At 51.8% G+C, this 16,199-nt stretch overlaps 9 protein-coding genes across 9 annotated transcripts; 4 read left to right on the forward strand and 5 right to left on the reverse strand.

Moving 5' to 3' along the window:
• Positions 1-1,107: 1,107 nt before the first annotated feature.
• RHO25_003266 (uncharacterized protein) lies at positions 1,108-1,872 on the reverse strand (the record flags this gene model as incomplete). The annotated part of the gene is made up of 4 exons (XM_023598773.2): positions 1,108-1,153; positions 1,230-1,572; positions 1,629-1,746; positions 1,807-1,872. 4 exons carry the CDS (start codon positions 1,870-1,872, stop codon positions 1,108-1,110), a joined length of 573 nt encoding a protein of 190 aa, XP_023455174.1.
• A 719-nt stretch (positions 1,873-2,591) lies between these two features.
• Positions 2,592-3,521, forward strand: RHO25_003267 (uncharacterized protein; the record flags this gene model as incomplete). Its single annotated transcript, XM_023598774.2, has 2 exons — positions 2,592-2,736; positions 2,791-3,521. The coding sequence occupies 2 exons, from the start codon at positions 2,592-2,594 to the stop codon at positions 3,519-3,521; spliced, it is 876 nt and encodes a 291-aa protein (XP_023455173.1).
• Positions 3,522-3,611: 90 nt separating this feature from the next.
• Positions 3,612-4,001, reverse strand: RHO25_003268 (uncharacterized protein; the record flags this gene model as incomplete). Its single annotated transcript, XM_023598775.2, has 3 exons — positions 3,612-3,724; positions 3,785-3,898; positions 3,962-4,001. 3 exons carry the CDS (start codon positions 3,999-4,001, stop codon positions 3,612-3,614), a joined length of 267 nt encoding a protein of 88 aa, XP_023455172.1.
• A 389-nt stretch (positions 4,002-4,390) lies between these two features.
• Positions 4,391-5,039, reverse strand: RHO25_003269 (uncharacterized protein; the record flags this gene model as incomplete). Its single annotated transcript, XM_023598776.2, has 2 exons — positions 4,391-4,695; positions 4,748-5,039. 2 exons carry the CDS (start codon positions 5,037-5,039, stop codon positions 4,391-4,393), a joined length of 597 nt encoding a protein of 198 aa, XP_023455171.1.
• Positions 5,040-6,356: 1,317 nt separating this feature from the next.
• Positions 6,357-7,631, forward strand: RHO25_003270 (uncharacterized protein; the record flags this gene model as incomplete). Its single annotated transcript, XM_023598777.2, has 2 exons — positions 6,357-6,413; positions 6,519-7,631. 2 exons carry the CDS (start codon positions 6,357-6,359, stop codon positions 7,629-7,631), a joined length of 1,170 nt encoding a protein of 389 aa, XP_023455170.1.
• Positions 7,632-7,903: 272 nt separating this feature from the next.
• On the forward strand, positions 7,904-9,382 carry RHO25_003271 (uncharacterized protein; the record flags this gene model as incomplete). The annotated part of the gene is made up of 1 exon (XM_023598778.2): positions 7,904-9,382. One exon carries the CDS (start codon positions 7,904-7,906, stop codon positions 9,380-9,382), a length of 1,479 nt encoding a protein of 492 aa, XP_023455908.1.
• Positions 9,383-10,802: 1,420 nt separating this feature from the next.
• Positions 10,803-13,371, forward strand: RHO25_003272 (uncharacterized protein; the record flags this gene model as incomplete). The annotated part of the gene is made up of 2 exons (XM_023598779.1): positions 10,803-12,894; positions 12,947-13,371. The coding sequence occupies 2 exons, from the start codon at positions 10,803-10,805 to the stop codon at positions 13,369-13,371; spliced, it is 2,517 nt and encodes an 838-aa protein (XP_023455169.1).
• A 459-nt stretch (positions 13,372-13,830) lies between these two features.
• Positions 13,831-14,798, reverse strand: RHO25_003273 (uncharacterized protein; the record flags this gene model as incomplete). The annotated part of the gene is made up of 2 exons (XM_023598780.1): positions 13,831-14,720; positions 14,771-14,798. 2 exons carry the CDS (start codon positions 14,796-14,798, stop codon positions 13,831-13,833), a joined length of 918 nt encoding a protein of 305 aa, XP_023455168.1.
• Positions 14,799-15,094: 296 nt separating this feature from the next.
• Positions 15,095-16,168, reverse strand: RHO25_003274 (uncharacterized protein; the record flags this gene model as incomplete). The annotated part of the gene is made up of 3 exons (XM_023598781.2): positions 15,095-15,730; positions 15,839-15,899; positions 15,969-16,168. 3 exons carry the CDS (start codon positions 16,166-16,168, stop codon positions 15,095-15,097), a joined length of 897 nt encoding a protein of 298 aa, XP_023455167.1.
• Positions 16,169-16,199: the final 31 nt, after the last annotated feature.

Raw genomic sequence — 16,199 nt, forward strand, 5'->3', positions numbered from 1 at the left:
TGATCGCGCTGGTTCTTCATTCGGTCGGAGCGTCTTGTTCCATGGAGACAGACATGCATTGATGGAAGTCGCGCGGGACTTGTTGTGCCGTCGACCCAGTAGGAGAGCCGACACTCCATGTCGCTACTGTATTCGTTCCTGAAGGCGGATGAGCATTTCCCTAGGCAAGTCTTGTCTGCGACTAGTGAGAGCTTCGCCACCTCAAGCCCATCAGCCGTGATGCACAGGCGCAATCGTGCCATGATCACTATGCAGAGTCGCATTGCCCGGCGACCCCGATACGCCCCAGTATATGTGCACGGCGACCAAGGCTCATCGATTTTATGCATTGTTGCTCCGTGGTGCGCCTCTTCAAGGACGTCAGGATGTCTGTGAATTAGCATACGTTGGTTGGCTTTTGCGATCAATCCAGTTAAACGAGTGATGCAAATTGTCGTTCGGCGTCGGGGAATCGAGCAGTGAAGTGTGAGGCTCTCATACTGCACAAGGATTGGATTAAATCGAAAACGTCGTCGCCCCGTAGAACGGCTCATTCCTACTTGTTCGAAAAGAGACAGATGTGTTCTGAACCATCGATTCCGTTCTGTTCAACGCAGATAGAGACCCGGATCAGGGATTCCTTCGATCACACAGAAATTGGCCGATGGAGAGACTCGCGTACCAATATATAGCTCGGACGTCCTGGCGACCAGCCCGGTAGAATGCAGCGATTTCGGAGCTGCCGAATTGAAGGTCTTGTTGTTGCGTTTAGTAGTAGACCCCAACTGCCTTCATTGGAATGTCTCAATTTTCGTGGCGCGATAGAGCTGGTGGCCTAGAAGGTGATTCTTAGCTACACAAAGGCTGGTGATCCATCTTTTCCGACAAGTTGCCAGGCCTTGTGACCGCGACCTGGGAAGTCACGGGCAGATTGGATCTCGCGCTCGGATCTCGCTTCCGAGCATGGGCAGTTTTGCAGTAATTCGCCGCAGTTCGGAACTTGGGAAGAATGGAAAGGTGAGGCTGGCATGTCCATGTTTCTCGTTGTTCATATTACACGCTTGCCCCAATGCAATGCTGGTCGTACATATTCTATCATCCTCAAAACGCCTCCCAGTACCGAGCTGCTTATTTGGCAGAGTACTTGGTCTTGCCAAAGTCCCACGGCACATATCTGTTTTGTCCACGTTAGCTCGCCTCGCTCTAGGTCCAAACACGCCGCCTGTCCAATCTTTACTCCGACCACTCACCTGTACTTAATCATGCTGTGGATCTGCCTCCGCATCGTCAAAAACACCAATATCAACCAGTACACAACCAGTACTGGCCAGAAGACTGGCAAGTTGAAGATCTCACTCCAGCTGCATAGGAAGCTCAATGCCACTGCTCTTGTCGCTGAGTGCCAGAACTTGAACTCGGGGAGTCGGCGCACGAATGGCTTGAATTCTTGGTCGTTCTTCGTTGGGAGGGAAGAGGCCTGGCCGGATGGAACTCCGTCTTCCATATCTGTGTCGGCTTCGAGTGAGGGGTCGAACTTCGGCGAGATGAATGCGAGGAAGAGGTTAAGGAGGTAGATGCCGAGCGCATATGCGACTGCATTGATGGTCAGCGCGGCTGATTGACTGTGTCCACTGATGGTTTGCGCATACCGATGTACCAGCCTTGGGCGACTACTATCCGCAGCCCAAACAGGAAGAACAGGACACCGGTGCCTATCCATCTGTATGCAATGTAGGGCGTCGATTTGTCGAGGTATGTCTGATAGATCTGTTTGTTGTGTTACTTCGCATGCGCTTCCCTTTTGCCATCTCTTTCGGTGCAGCCTACCTGCTGGAATCTGGTCGTTTGAGCTGAGACCGCGGCGAAGGGCGTATCAGGTTCGGGCGCATCCATGTTGAGAGATGGAGAAGGTGGCCAGCAGTCGTAGGTGTGATCGACAGGTGTGTGCGTGTGTGTTTTGGCGGTCGTTGTGGGGAGGAAGACGGGGGTTGCTGTCGAATGCCACCTGGTAGCGATTGGATGGTCCCTATATTTTCAGGCGAAGCCACGTTCGTTGAGACGACAGGATCACCGACACGCGTGCGCCGAAGGCCCACATCGAAAGCCTAAATGATGATTGGCCCATGCACCATCTGTCGTTCCCCCAAGCTGCTGTCCCTATTCTGACATTGACATTTTGCCAATCAGCATTGCATTGCATTGCACATTCAAGCCTCCGCAATGCAGTCAGACGGTGTCTCCAGATCAAATCTCCAGCCGACCTCATCAATGCATTCTCGGAACTGGCCTTGAATGAGGCAGCAAGCATCGGCAGCTGTCCGCTTGCCCGCAATGATCACAGCAGTCGACGGCCAGCCAAGAGATTGGCCCTAATGCAATTGAGCATCAGACCTGTTGACGATGTATCGAACATCTTCGCCTTTGTCGATTAATGCAAAGGACACAGAGCCATGTTATATGTCAATCAGTGCCAAGCATTTCGGTATCATGGGCAGGCAGGGTCGCTGCGGCTTAAGCTCTCTATCCGAGGTGGAAGAGAGCTTTGGATCATCTCGCATTGACTGCTGGCTCAGTTTTCTTCTACGTTTGCAAACACAACCAATCCACTGTCAATGATGCTGGCGTCAAAACTCAGGCCAAGTGCCACCCAGTTCGGCCGCTTCATGCTGCCATTGCGCGTGAGAAACTCCTCCAGCGCACAGGAGCAGACATACGAGCACATCAAAGTGTCTACGCCTCGACCTGGTGTCGGACTTGGTAGATCTCTCCAGCCAGATTCATTTTGTCTGTCCGAATACTGATGCTCTATAGTGGAGCTCCACCGCCCCAAAGCACTCAATGCCCTCTTCACACCCCTCATCCTCGAGCTCAATACCGCCCTCAAAGCCTTCGACAAAGATTCCACAATTGGCGCCATCGTCCTGACCGGATCCCACAAAGCCTTCGCAGCCGGCGCTGATATCAAAGAGATGTCGACCAAAACATTCTCTGACGCCTACGGTGACGATTTCATCGAATCGTGGTCCGACCTTCCCAACACCATCAAGAAACCCGTCATTTCTGCAGTTAACGGGCATGCATTGGGTGGTGGATGCGAATTGGCCATGATGGCTGACATCCTATACGCTTCCGAAAAGGCAAACTTTGGACAACCCGAGATCAAACTCGGCGTCATTCCCGGCGCAGGAGGCTCTCAGCGATTGACGCGAGCGATCGGAAAGTCAAGAGCTATGGAACTCATTCTGACAGGGAAGAACTTCAGTGGAAAAGAAGCATTTGAATGGGGACTGGCCGCAAGAGTCTTTGCTACACCAGAAGAATGTGTGGAAGGCGCGTTGGCTACAGCGGAGACGATTGCAAGCTACAGCAAGATGGCTGTCAAGGCATGCAAGGAAGTGGTAAATAAGAGCCAGGATTTGGGTATCAGAGAGGGAGTGGAATATGAGAGGAGACTGTTCCATGGCTTATTTGGTAGCCAAGATCAAAAGATTGGAATGGAAGCTTTCGCGAAGAAGCAGAAGGCAGAGTGGACGCATCGGTAGGGCGTTCATTGATGAATCATAAAAGACATAATACTGCCACAGAAGCTATGTTGCACAATTTGTCATAACAATCGTGAGGGCAAAGAACTCTCACTTCTTGAAGTTCATGCCCAGATGGTCCGCAGAGCCAGACTGCTGATTCGCGATCTGGTCCTGAGCCTTGACAGATGTTCCGCCAACAGTGTCTCCAGAGCGCTTGCCGCCTAATTCAAATGTCTTATTAGCATTGTTCAGTCAACTGTGCTCCGCTCAGAATCGCCTACCTGAACCCATTTCATTCAACGAATCACTCGCAGCCTGCGCCTTCTTCTGTCCACTCGACTGTGTCTGCTCAGTCATCATATCTCCCACCGCAGTAGAAGCTCCCTGCAGACCACCTAAGCAAACCTCATCAGCATCCACAACCTTTTTACCAGAACGGACAAGTAGAAACTGCTCACCTCCCTGTCCCTTCAACGCATTCTTCATATCCTGTGCCATGTTTCCCAGATAGGACGCCGTTTTGACTGATGTTCAAAGTTTCTTGTAGTAAGGAGATCGTGTGGCTTCTTTGCCTAAATGTGAAGTAGGGATTGGTGAAAGGAAGATCCACATCTCTGAGGGTTGTTATTCACTTGGCTATGTTGTTACACAAATGCTGCGTCATAGCTTTGGAAATGTTGGAAGCTGTGACAGGGATTGTTGAATAGAGGTATGTGGGAATGGGGACGCACTTCACGTTTCAGGTTGGTGATGGTGGATAATAAGTGTCGTGCTAGGAGGTATTATTAACATAGTATGCTATTATTGTATGTTCGAGTTGTATGTAATGCGTTGTGGGGCGGCGGGCTGCTCAATTATGCTTCAAGATCCTCCTCAAGTGTAGAAGTTTACTTCACGAACTTCCTGACGACGTCCACCTTCTGACAGCTTGGGTTCTGTGGCTTCGCATTGCCGACGACAAAGTTCAGAGACTCGTACGCATAGGCAGCATAGGCGTAGTTGCAGATGTACCAATGGTACAGAGCCCTCTCATTGCCTTGCTTTGGCGGGCTGACAGTGTCGTCGTAGTAAGTCGGCACAAACATCTTGTTGTTCTTGTCAAATCCGACCTGGACGTTCTGGTCACTGGGTGAGAATTGAGCGTGGGCAACATTGGTCGATGGATTGTAGAAGAAAACCATTGGCTCCGAGGCTTGTACTCGTCAGCAGATGATGTGGGTAAAAGGATCTTCACAAATGCTCACTCTTGAAGTTTCCTCCCACTAGCTGCCAGGTGAGGACACCAGACTTTCCAAGGTTCTTATCCGACACAACTTGGCCATCAGTTGTGTTCCATTGATACTGTGAAGCTGCGTAAGGTCCAATGCAGAGACCTTCGATAGCAGCACCTTCGTGGCAGGAAGTGAGCGTCTTGCCGTTCAGGGTCGCGTTGGTACTCTGCAGTGAGAGAGTGAATGGCTTTGACTGCGTTGTCTGAGCAGCGATCGTGCTGGTGAGCGACAGCAGAGTTGCTGCGTTGACGATAGTGGACTTCATCTTGTCGGGTGTCGACTTCGCTGTGAGATTGGAGGGACTGAATATCTGAAGAAGTCGATTGTTGCTGTGATGGCACTTTCACCTTGCTAGAGCATCACGATTATATACGTGAAGTTCAGGCGACCAGCTCAATGCCACACACTCCGCACACGATGTAACGCGTGTACCAAACGGCATTTCGGCATGATACGTCTAGACGAGCCATCAAAGGTAGTCAACTTCGCAGCTCGATAGTGTGGTACGCTTTGGGTATACCTTCAAGGTCAGTTGCTCTAGCATGACGTACAAGTGCGATTTACCTCACAGCTGCACGGTTCTAGCGGCTTTCCATGCTATTCTTGGCCCATTGCATGGCGCACTATACAGCTTGACACGAAAAGCTTGGTGATCTTGTACTTGCTGAGAGAGAGTTTCTTCGTCTTGCTACGGTCCCAAAAGTTTGTGCGTCGCTGGGGTGTGTTATGGACGCCTGATCTCTCCTTTGAGTTAGACCACCTGCGATCAGGTGCAAGTCGAGTCGCCAGCGGAGCCTTGTGCATCCGTAAGAGTACGGTAAGACTATTGCACCACAGCACAACAGGGACATGGTGCAGCGACTTCGTATACGCGAGAGCCTTCCCAGGTCAGGCGAGCCACGATAGCGCTGATGATGACAGGGAATCGAGCTGTAGCCGTCTGGCTACGCCAAATGCAGTCTTCCGTGAAAGGACATGCTCGAGTGCTCTTCGACCTGCTAGTCAGTGCTTGCGGGGAGCTGTGGAAGGCCAGACTCCGGCGTCGCCGCTGGGCTGATGGCGGAGCCAAAAACTCGAGCATCTCGTGCCTTTGAGCTGCATTCCCATCGAACAGAGCTTTGCACTTGATGAGAATGTTGCCCGACTCGTGTTGGTACAAGACAATGAGAGTTGCGATGACGAGAAAGGCGAAGAATGGATCGGCAAGGAAGGGGAGATGTGCTTGCCAAAGCAGAACGCGCTTGCGCCAAGTTTCCTTTTGCAGCTGCGTGCCCGATCCCGAGCCGCGTAGTCGGTGTGCCTTTCGATTGCACTTCTGCTTGCCTCTATGGTTTTCGTATGTTGTTGCCTACAGTTCTGGTCCGAGACGACTTCGCAACCCAAGAAATTGCGAGAAGATCATCAAAGATGACTCGGGACAAATCGAAAAGGACCACACTGCCCCTCAGTACCTCGGTCCCACGTGCAAACATGAAGCTTAAATTCGGCATCCCAATACCATCCTTCTTCCTGCCGTGAGGGTTATCAACGCGCGAAATTGCGACATCAAACGAAGAAATAGAAGCAACAATATTTTGAGAAAATGGGCGTCCTTCGCTACGGGACTGCAGCTGTGCTGGCGGGCGTCGTGGTGGTCGCGGTAAGTGGGGTCCAATGCATACCACCCCAAAGATCATAAATCCATGGGAAATGGCATTCGCATCATCTTCGCAGCGGCGGCGGCTGACCCGTTATCTGTACATAGCACCTCGCTCTCCAGAAGCAATTTGAAAACAATGGCTTGTGGTCACTAGATACGATCTTGGTCCACAAGAACAAAACATTGCCAAACACCAAAATCCCACTCAAGCTGCCATCAACAGGCCTCGCAGGATTGGACAGCTACTTCAATTTCATGCTGTCCTTCTTCTGGGTGTCATTCGATCCTCGCAATGTGCGCGCTCATCTGCAAGGCAATCATCTGTTGGGCACTCTTTCTAGCATTTGGATCATTCAGCTCCTTGAGGCGCACGGAACCACCAAGGCTGCATCTGCAGGCATTATCTTCTCGACCTACTTCCTGGAGATAATGGGAGAACTCCTCGGCATTGGTCTTTTCACTCCCATCTGGTGCATTGTGCATCTATTGATCACTTCGGCACCAAGCACGAAATCAGACGCCAGAGCCACCAAGCTGTCTGCACCAAAAAGTAGCCTGAGAGCACTTGGATACGCGCTTCTCGTCGGGCACGTGGTTCCTACTGTGCTTATGCTGCAGCTTGAAGCCGATGGCGAAGGCGTTGCTTCCAAGCAGATTTGGACGATTGCTCGGCTCTTCCATCCAGTCTATCTTTTCGTCTGCCTGCAAGTCTTCAAGACGCTGTTTGGCGGAGGCTCGTCTGCACCTGCGACTGATGCACCACAACGACTTCTAGCCACCAGGCGCAAGCTCTACCAATTCAGCATCCTGGCATCAGGCTTCTTCCACGTTACCTCGCTCGCTATGCTGTTTGCCGAAAAACTCTTCGCTGGATGGCTACGCGATGATGTTCTTCCTGGACTGCATGTGGGCACAATGTTCATTCCGGCTCCGTTCTGGACGCGCACGAATATGTCCTTCGAGACTGCCGTTGCAGTCTTTCTACAATGGGACTACACTTGCTCTGCCGGTGCCATTGTGATCTGGGCTGCTTCCCAGTGGTTGGAGACTGTGTCTGTCAGCAAGACTGACGGCACAAGGGTTGTGGAGACTTTAGGACAGAGCGTTCTGGTTGCGCTCCTGGCCGGACCTGCCGCGGCCGCAGCGTTCTTGCTGCAGGAACGTGATACTGCGCTCGCTGCAGGTCTCCTTGAGGGTAAAGGCCCTAAGCAGCAGTGAAATTAAGAAGGAATCGAACATGTATGTGTAGATGAAGTGGGGACTGAGGAGGAGGAAAGAAGGCGTTGTGGCCAATGGACGAAAATAGGGCGGGTGATTGTTTTGCCTAGCGCGGCTTCTCGGCTCTCAGCCGAAAGCAGACATCTCGCGACCAAAACTTTTGATAGGAGAACTCGACACCGGGTCGACAACAATGTACAAAATCTTTGCTTCATGTACTATTAATTTTCTGTTCTGATGTAATTCACGGTTCATGGCGCGGGTGCTGAAGCATGTCACGGATTTTACTCGCGCACGGCACAGGTGCTTTCCCATTTCCGTCAGCTCATGATGGCATTGGCTACATTCGTTCTACCATCGAAAGGATCTTCCGGCTAGACTTTAATCAACTTGGGTCACTCGTTGCAATTGCTGGGATAATACCGGCCGCCACCCGATACGCCCACCTGGCATGGCGAGAAGCTTCTACGTGGATTAAGCACTTCTTCATTGCCAGCGTCTCTATTCCGGCACACGACCCGGTGAACAGGAGTGTGAGCACATGGCTTCATGAGAACATCATTGAGCCACGTCGATTGAGATTCCACACTGCACGCACACAACTTGGACGGAGTGCGGACCCCGGTGCCGCTTTGAAGAAATCGCAACCAGTTCAGTACCTGCCTCAGTGGCAACATATCTGGTTCAGACATGGTGGCCGGCTCTTTTCAGTCACGCGAGCGCTCGATAACTTCTCGTCCTCAGCACGAGATTCTACCTACGATGGCTTTGGTGGCGAGGAACTTGTAATCAGCTGCTTGGGCCTCTCTTCAGATCCGGTCAAGCACTTTATCGAAGCGTGTCGGCAGGCAGCAGACCAGAATGCTCAACTATATGTCATCATATACAGCCGAGATCGCTACTGTATATCGTGGAAGCCTAGGTTACGGCGCCCCTTACGACGGCTGGATACTGTTCATTTTGATGATTTGTTGAAGTCGGCTCTGATCACGGACATTCGAACGTACCTGGACCCTCGAACGCAAAAGCTGTACCAGAGCCGAAGCATGCCATACCGGCGGGGCTATCTATTCCATGGACCACCTGGATCAGGCAAATCGTCTTTGTCTACAGCCATAGCTGGCGAATTCGGGCTGGATCTGTACGAGGTCAAGATCCCGAGCACACCGAGTGACGGGGACTTGGAGCAGATGTTTTCGGAAGTGCCGCCAAGGTGCATTGTACTTCTGGAGGATATCGATGCTGTCTGGACAGGACGTGATCGGCAGCTATCTGACAGTGACGACGACTGCAGCACCGCATCCAACGTTACACTGTCTGGATTGCTCAATGTCCTCGATGGCGTTGGATCTCAGGAAGGCCGAATCGTAATTATGACAACCAACAGAATCGATGAACTGGATCCTGCCTTGACCAGGCCTGGTCGCGTGGACTTCAAGGTATATCTGGGGCATATCTCGCAATCATCGGCAGAGGCCATGTTCATACGGATGTTTGCGCCAGAGTTACTTCAGTGGGCGCGCAAGTCATCCGAGAGCCCGGAAACATTGGACGAGCACATATCGCTGGAGCAGATAAAAATGCTCGCAGCAAATTTCGCGAGACACATTCCCGAGAACACTTTCACCCCATCGCAGTTGCAGGGTTTCTTCCAACTGCATCTGAATAGCGCAGTGCGGGCAGCTGCGAGTATTGCGGACTGGGTGAAGCAGCATCAGAAGCATGAGAAGGATGGAATGCGAACTTTTTGACAATATGGATTTGTCGTTTGAACGAATCTGGTGTAAAATTAGACATGAATTGTATATCACGCAGCATTGTAGGGGCAAGAGCCTGGCCATAACGGGGAAGTCGCAATGCAGCGTCTCCCAAGTAACACCATAGCACCAGCTCTTAATGTCGTCGCTGGGACTATGTTTCAGCTTTCCAGAATCTGGCAATTGCGGCGGCGCACTGCTCTCAGCACGGCAGCGCCTTCCTCGCACATCTACGAGAACAACATCGATTCCTCGATTTCGTGTCCTCCTCGTGCTCAGAGCCGAATCTTCTTCCTTGTGGTATGATGACCACGTATGACAGCTCTTTCTTCCTCAATCTCCATCCACTACTCTGCTGCTGGTCTATTTCGCACATGGTGGCAGTCTTACGCGGGCATCATTCATCGCCGCTCGAGGTTTCGGTGGCAGCTGTACGCGCGATATGTCGCCTGAGAGGTTCACACTCTTCATCTGGAACGCTGTTCGATGGTGAGTCTGTGCTGTAGGTCTCTTTCGGCTCAGTATGCTTCTGTCAGCAAAAAGCATACTCAGAGTATGGCTCCAACGACTCGAAGCCGCGGCAGTTGCTGGCTTTGAAGAGTAAACATGGCAACAAGTGCTGGTGTACGAAGTGCTCCTATTACACCCGGGGCTTCCAGCGGATCACCTCAAGAAGCATATCCCAGGCGCAAGGTAGGCTGTGTGGAATGTTTCGCACAGCTGGAGCAGTGAGAGCAAGTGAAGTGAACTTAGTGCACCATGTGTTCGAAATGCGCTTCTATGATTGGGTGAGAAAGAAGGCGGGTCCACGACGAACGGACCTCTCAAACCCTCGATTCAACCCACGCCCTCCCCAAAAGCTCACCCGAACTATGACCCTGCAGTCATCAGGCTTCGTCTCTATTGAGATCTGTCCTCTGCCGCCGAGCCTGTGCTACCGTAGCTGGGCCGTCGTGGTCTCCATGTGCGCTGCTGATAGGCCACAGACTTCTCTGGGCGACACCTCTTCATCCCAACCATGACCGGGACGATCACGCTTGAACCTGCATCACAAGCCGATGCACGTACCCCAGCGGGGCAGACGTCGCTCCTTGGTGGGATCTGCCAATGTCAACCCGGCGGCGGCATTGCGTACTGGCGGACACACGCGCGTTGGCTGGCCATGATCACGTTGAAGATTGGGGCGGCAAGCTCGTAAGAAGCATACCTTTTCCTAGCCTGCGTAGGCTTGCCCCAGGCCGAGATACGACGGATGGAAGCGTCAAGCTAGGTGGGCTGTTTTTCCTATTACCCTCGAGGTTGCTTGCCTGATTTCTTCAACCCTTTCTCCCACATCCCTCTCACTCTCGTGCTCTCTTTCCTCTACGACAGACGAAGGCACGCGAGCTCAACACTCGCAGCAACAGCCTTCACCATGGCGTCTTTCCTTACCTCCCTCAACGATCGTCTGGCACTGCCCGAATACCAGCTCTCGTTGGTGTCGATATGCGGAATCCTCTTCGTGCTGGCTTGGGTCCTGCTCTTTTTCACGGAATTGAGCAGTATTAAGCAAGCCTACAGAAGCGCCAACTACCTCTTCAAGTTCGCCTATTCCTGCTTCTTCAAGCCCCATTCCGGAGATGGAACTGGCAAGCAGCAAGATGCTCTTGAGAGCTTCTACAAGTCTCAGGCCGAAATCTACGACGCCACACGATCACGGCTTTTGCAGGGAAGAGAAGATATGCTGGCTCTGGTAGCAGCTCAGGTCATATACAGACGGGATATAGGCCAGACAAGCGCTAAGCCAATCTGGGTTGACATTGGCGGCGGTACAGGATGGAACATCGAACAGATGGCTGAGCACGTGGATGTGCCCAACTTCTTCCATGCCGTATACCTGGTCGATCTGAGCACTTCTCTGTGTGAGATTGCCCGCAAGCGATTCGAGAGGCTTGGCTGGAAGAACGTCCACGTCATCTGTGAGGACGCTCGCGTCTTCCGATTGTCCGACTATGAAGCTGGAATTGAGGACGAGAAGCGCGACTTCAGCATCGGCCGCTCTGCATACGACGATGAGGCACGCGACAGCGTGGGCGCTGACGTTCTCACCATGTCCTACAGCTTGAGCATGATTCCTGAGTTCCATCCAGCAGTGGACAGTGTTGCCAACCTTTTGGCGCCAAATGGCATCGTTGGCGTGGTCGACTTCTATGTCCAGAACAAGATCGAATTCGCAGGCCGCAACTACACTGGTGGCAGTATTGACCGACACTGCATGTGGATCAGCCGCGTCTTCTGGAGGACATGGTTTGAGCTCGACCGCGTCAACCTGGATTCTGCGAGACGCGACTACATTGAGTACAAATTTGGCACAATTCTCAGCACCAACCGCAGATGCCATCTTTTAGGCTTCCGCATTCCATACTATATCTTTGTTGGATGTGCTCGCACCACGATCAACCCACTTCAGCAAATGGCGGCAGTGGACGCTGCTGTCACCGAGAGTCCATTCATTGCAGCTCTCGATATCCATGCTCAAAGCTTGTCGCGTAAGAATCGTCGAAGCTCTAGCGCCGAGCGTCGTAGTAAAGCCTACGATACCGCGGTCGTGAATCTCGCAGCCAGTCTTCCGCTCCCTGCTGCCTACTACCAAACCAACAAGACCCGCGTGTACTACGATGACACGCTTCAGAAGCATCGCCAATTCAACGATGAATACATCTACAGTTTCACCTGGGAGGATTCACGAGTTGATTCTCGACTGCTCAAGATCACATCAGACGATGTAATTCTGGCTCTTACCAGCGCTGGAGACAACATTCTCAGCTACGCCCTCGAACGACCAAAGCGAATCCATGCAGTCGATTTGAACCCAGCACAGAATCATCTGCTGGAGCTCAAGGTTGCTGCATTTCGTGGACTTGAGTACCAAGACTTTTGGAGACTGTTCGGTGACGGCAAGATCGACAACTTTCATAAGCTCTTGTTGGAACGTCTGTCTCCTCATCTTTCCTCTCAGGCCTTTGACTTCTGGCTTCATGCCGGTCCTTCGACATTCGATCCACGCGGCAAGGGATTGTACTTCACTGGTGGCAGCCGACATGCTCTCAAGCTCGTCTCATGGCTTGGCAGTCTTCTCGGTGTTCGCAAAGATATGGAAAAATTGGCTTCCGCATCGACTTTAGCCGAGCAACGCGAGATCTGGAACCGACGCGTAAGAAAGGTGCTTCTGTCGCAATTGCTTGCATACTTCGTTGTTGGCTCCGAAAGATTCTTGTGGAAGGCGCTCGGTGTTCCTGGTGAGCAGCGAGCTATGATCGAGGAGGACTTCAAGCTCCAGCTTGACCGAGGTGATGCTGTCAAGGCTGACAAGAGCGCTGAGAAGAGTGGCACAGGCGAGCCGGGTGCTGTTGGTGCCACGAAGAGTGGAAAAGCGATCTGGAACTATGGCGTTCAGACGCTCGATCCAGTCGCTAATGGAACTCTGCTCAGCGAGGACAATCACTATTACTTGCTGTGTCTGCTTGGTGAGTTCAGAGATTTTTGCTGAACGAGTAAATATCGACTAATACCGAACAGGTCACTACACACGCCGCTGCCACCCAACCTACCTCACGCCGAAATCCCACATGAAACTCTCCGCCCCAGGCGCTCTCGAAAACATTCGCATCCACACCGACGAACTCGCCGAAGTCTTCGCTCGCATGCAACCCGAAGCGCTCACCATTGCAGTCCTCATGGACAGCATGGACTGGTTCACGCCCGGTGGTCCAGAAGCACCAGCACAATGCAAAGCCGTCAATCGTGCCCTCAAACTCGGAGGCAGAGTTTTGATTCGCAGTGCAGGTCTCAATCCGTGGTATATGCGAGTCTTTGAAGAGTATGGATTTAGCCCGAAGAGAGTGGCAGCGAGGATACCGCCTGGCACATGTACAGACCGGGTGAATATGTACGCCAGTACTTGGATATGTACGAAGGTGATTAGTCTGGTGGAGAAAGAATGAATATGCACACATGGTGCATGGTCAGGCATGGATGATGAATGATGATATACGACAGAAGATGTAGAGGAAGCGTGGAAGAAAAGCCATTTCCGGTTAGCTGACTTGTAGGCAGCTTCTGAATCAATTTCGATCAAGCATTCAATGACAATTGACTTCTGCTAGCATTCTCAGGCACAATAACAGAAGAAAGAGTTCTCGATCCACCGGCAGAAGTCAATGTGGACATGTCTCACACTGCTAGCGGTCACTTGATGGAATATGGAAGAAGAGAGGGGTGTCTCAGAAACAATTTCGCAGCATGATCTTGTTCGTGGTTAAGCCTAGAAGCAGACAAACACACATCTTTTTGGAAACCAAACGAATCTTCTAGCCAGTACTTTTCGTCGAGTCATCCAGCGACCAGACCCACAGCAGCATCTACTCCTCGGCATCTATTCCCCAGCATCCTACTATCAAGTATCAGGCGTCAGCATACTCAGTCACCGGCTTGATGCCAGGCAACTCAGCATGCCCATGGAAATTGATCTTCTCCAGCAACTTCACCCTCTGACGCTTCGTCAGACCATCTTCCTCAATCTCCTTGCCCTCCCACTTAGCCAGCTTGAGCTCCTCTCTGTCTCCAGGCTTCATGGCATCGATACCTTTCCAATTGTCCAAATGCGAATCCGTCCCATGCTGTGTTGCCTCTCTAATACGTAGCTTTCGACCCTTCTTCGTGGTCTGCCACTCCTTCTGGTCATCAATCGTGGCAAGAACGTCATCTTGCAAATTTCCCAACGTGACTCCTCCAGGATTCGGGAAGTCACCGAATGCTTCTTCGTGGTTCCACTTGTTCGGGAAGTGGTGGTAGGTGTTGTGCAGGTGGACCATGTCAACGGGCGGTTGGCAGATGAGTTGCTTGCGCCACAGGCCTTTTTGTGGATAGACGGCGAGTTTGCGTTCCCAGAAACGGAAGGTGAAGGTGTCAGTGTCGGAGAAACGGGATTTTGGGTGCCAGGTATTGACGTGGCGGAGGGATGGATGGAGTTTGATGGTCAGTGGTGCTGTGGCAGGCCTTGATTGGTTTTGGAGTTTCGAATCTGACAGTTCAGAGAACGAGTGGAGATGATGGACGGCACCAGAGGGGGTGGCAAAAGAGTGCGAGGTGTTGCGCGTCTTTTGGAGGTCATTCCAGACTTCGTCGTTGTTGAAGAGGATCTTTTTGAGGGTAGGGGAGGTGTCGATCAAGTCTCTCCAGAACGAAGAAACATAACGAGCGTCTGCCAGTTCGAAGAGATCTAGATTCTCCAAGATGGCCTCGAGTAGTTCGGGGGTTGTCAGGGTAAGATCTGCGCGCGGTGTTCCAGGCTCTGTTTTTGAGTCAGTTGATGGTTGTGGAAACAATTGTATTTGATCTTACCGTCAGAGCCATCTGCGGTGGAGGCCATCTTTGACCCAGTGTGGTGTGGTGGTTGCGAGAAAGAAGAGAGAACTCGAGGGGGGAATTTATAGTCCAGACGCGGATGAAAAGTGGAGCTATGGAGAGCCTATGGTGACTCCACAGCTAGCTACCTGCCTACTTGCGCCTCGAACGTATGATTGCTGAGCCATTTGGAATGCAAACACGTCCAAGCAGTACCCTACAGTGTTCAGTATATCAGTGTACCTGTCAGCTCTGTTCCACTGACTTCGACAACTTAGTAGCCGCACGTCCCAGCGTCTGTCATGTCCTAGACCGTCTAAGTTACGAAACCATATCGTAACCAACCTCTATCTTCCCTTCAACACATCCCCAAAATTCCTCTACAATCTTCTCCCATCCCTCACCTCCCCTTACAGCCATATAACGTCTCTGATCGACACTAGGGTCCCAGTCCCCTTTCATCGCACCGACCATCTTCCCTCCAGCCTCTTCGAGAATGACCCATCCAGCGCAAACATCCCAAGCCCAGCATCCTGTCTCCCAGTAGACATCCAGATGCCCACTCGCCACACCACAGAGGTTCAACTCGGCCGACCCCAAACTTCGAATGCCATGCACCATCGCTCCGCCAGCTTCTTTGCTTGCGCAAAGCTTCCGAAAAGTGTTGACTTTCGTGTCATAGTCGTTTCCATCGCGATCGCTGCCCCATTCAACCGCCACGAGGCAGTGAGAGAGATCCTGAAAAGGCTCTGGCGAGCGGAGAGGCAGTTTGACGGGAGTCTTATGCTGTGGGCTCGTAATATAGGAACCTTGGCCACGGATACCAGTGTAGAGCGTTTGGGTAAAAGGGTTGTAGATCACACCAACAACAGGCTTCTTGTTAATAGCAAGACCCAACGACACAGCCACATACGGATGACCGTGGAAGAAATTCGTCGTTCCATCAATGGGGTCAACCTATAACTCCTCACGTCAGTCCAGCTGAACCATATCCAGTGGAAACCCATTCCCAGCACTATTCGATTCTGGAAGAAACCAGCCCAAACAGGAAATGTAAGGACTCACAATAAAAGTCGGCCTATCCTCCAATTTATCTCCAGTCTTATACGTCTCCTCTCCCATAAAACTACACAAACCTTAGCCTTCCGCCACAATCCAGTGATTTCGTTCCTCCACTACTTTCGAAGCAACTCACCCAAAATCCGGATACTTCCCACCCAACTCCTCCGAAACCATCTTCTCAACAGCCTGATCCGTCTCCGTGACCAAATCCGCACTATTCTTCTTGGTCCCATGTCCCGAAACAGCAGGCGTGGCCGAAGTGATCATTTCTCCCGCCTTGTAAGCGATTTCAACAAGGAAGTCATGCACTTCCTTGAGATTGACTGCACTCATCTTGTCGGTATTGGCTGTAACGTGATGATGG

This window comes from Cercospora beticola, chromosome 2 (genome assembly GCF_033473495.1).
Source record: "Cercospora beticola chromosome 2, complete sequence".
Taxonomy (NCBI): domain Eukaryota; kingdom Fungi; phylum Ascomycota; class Dothideomycetes; order Mycosphaerellales; family Mycosphaerellaceae; genus Cercospora; species Cercospora beticola.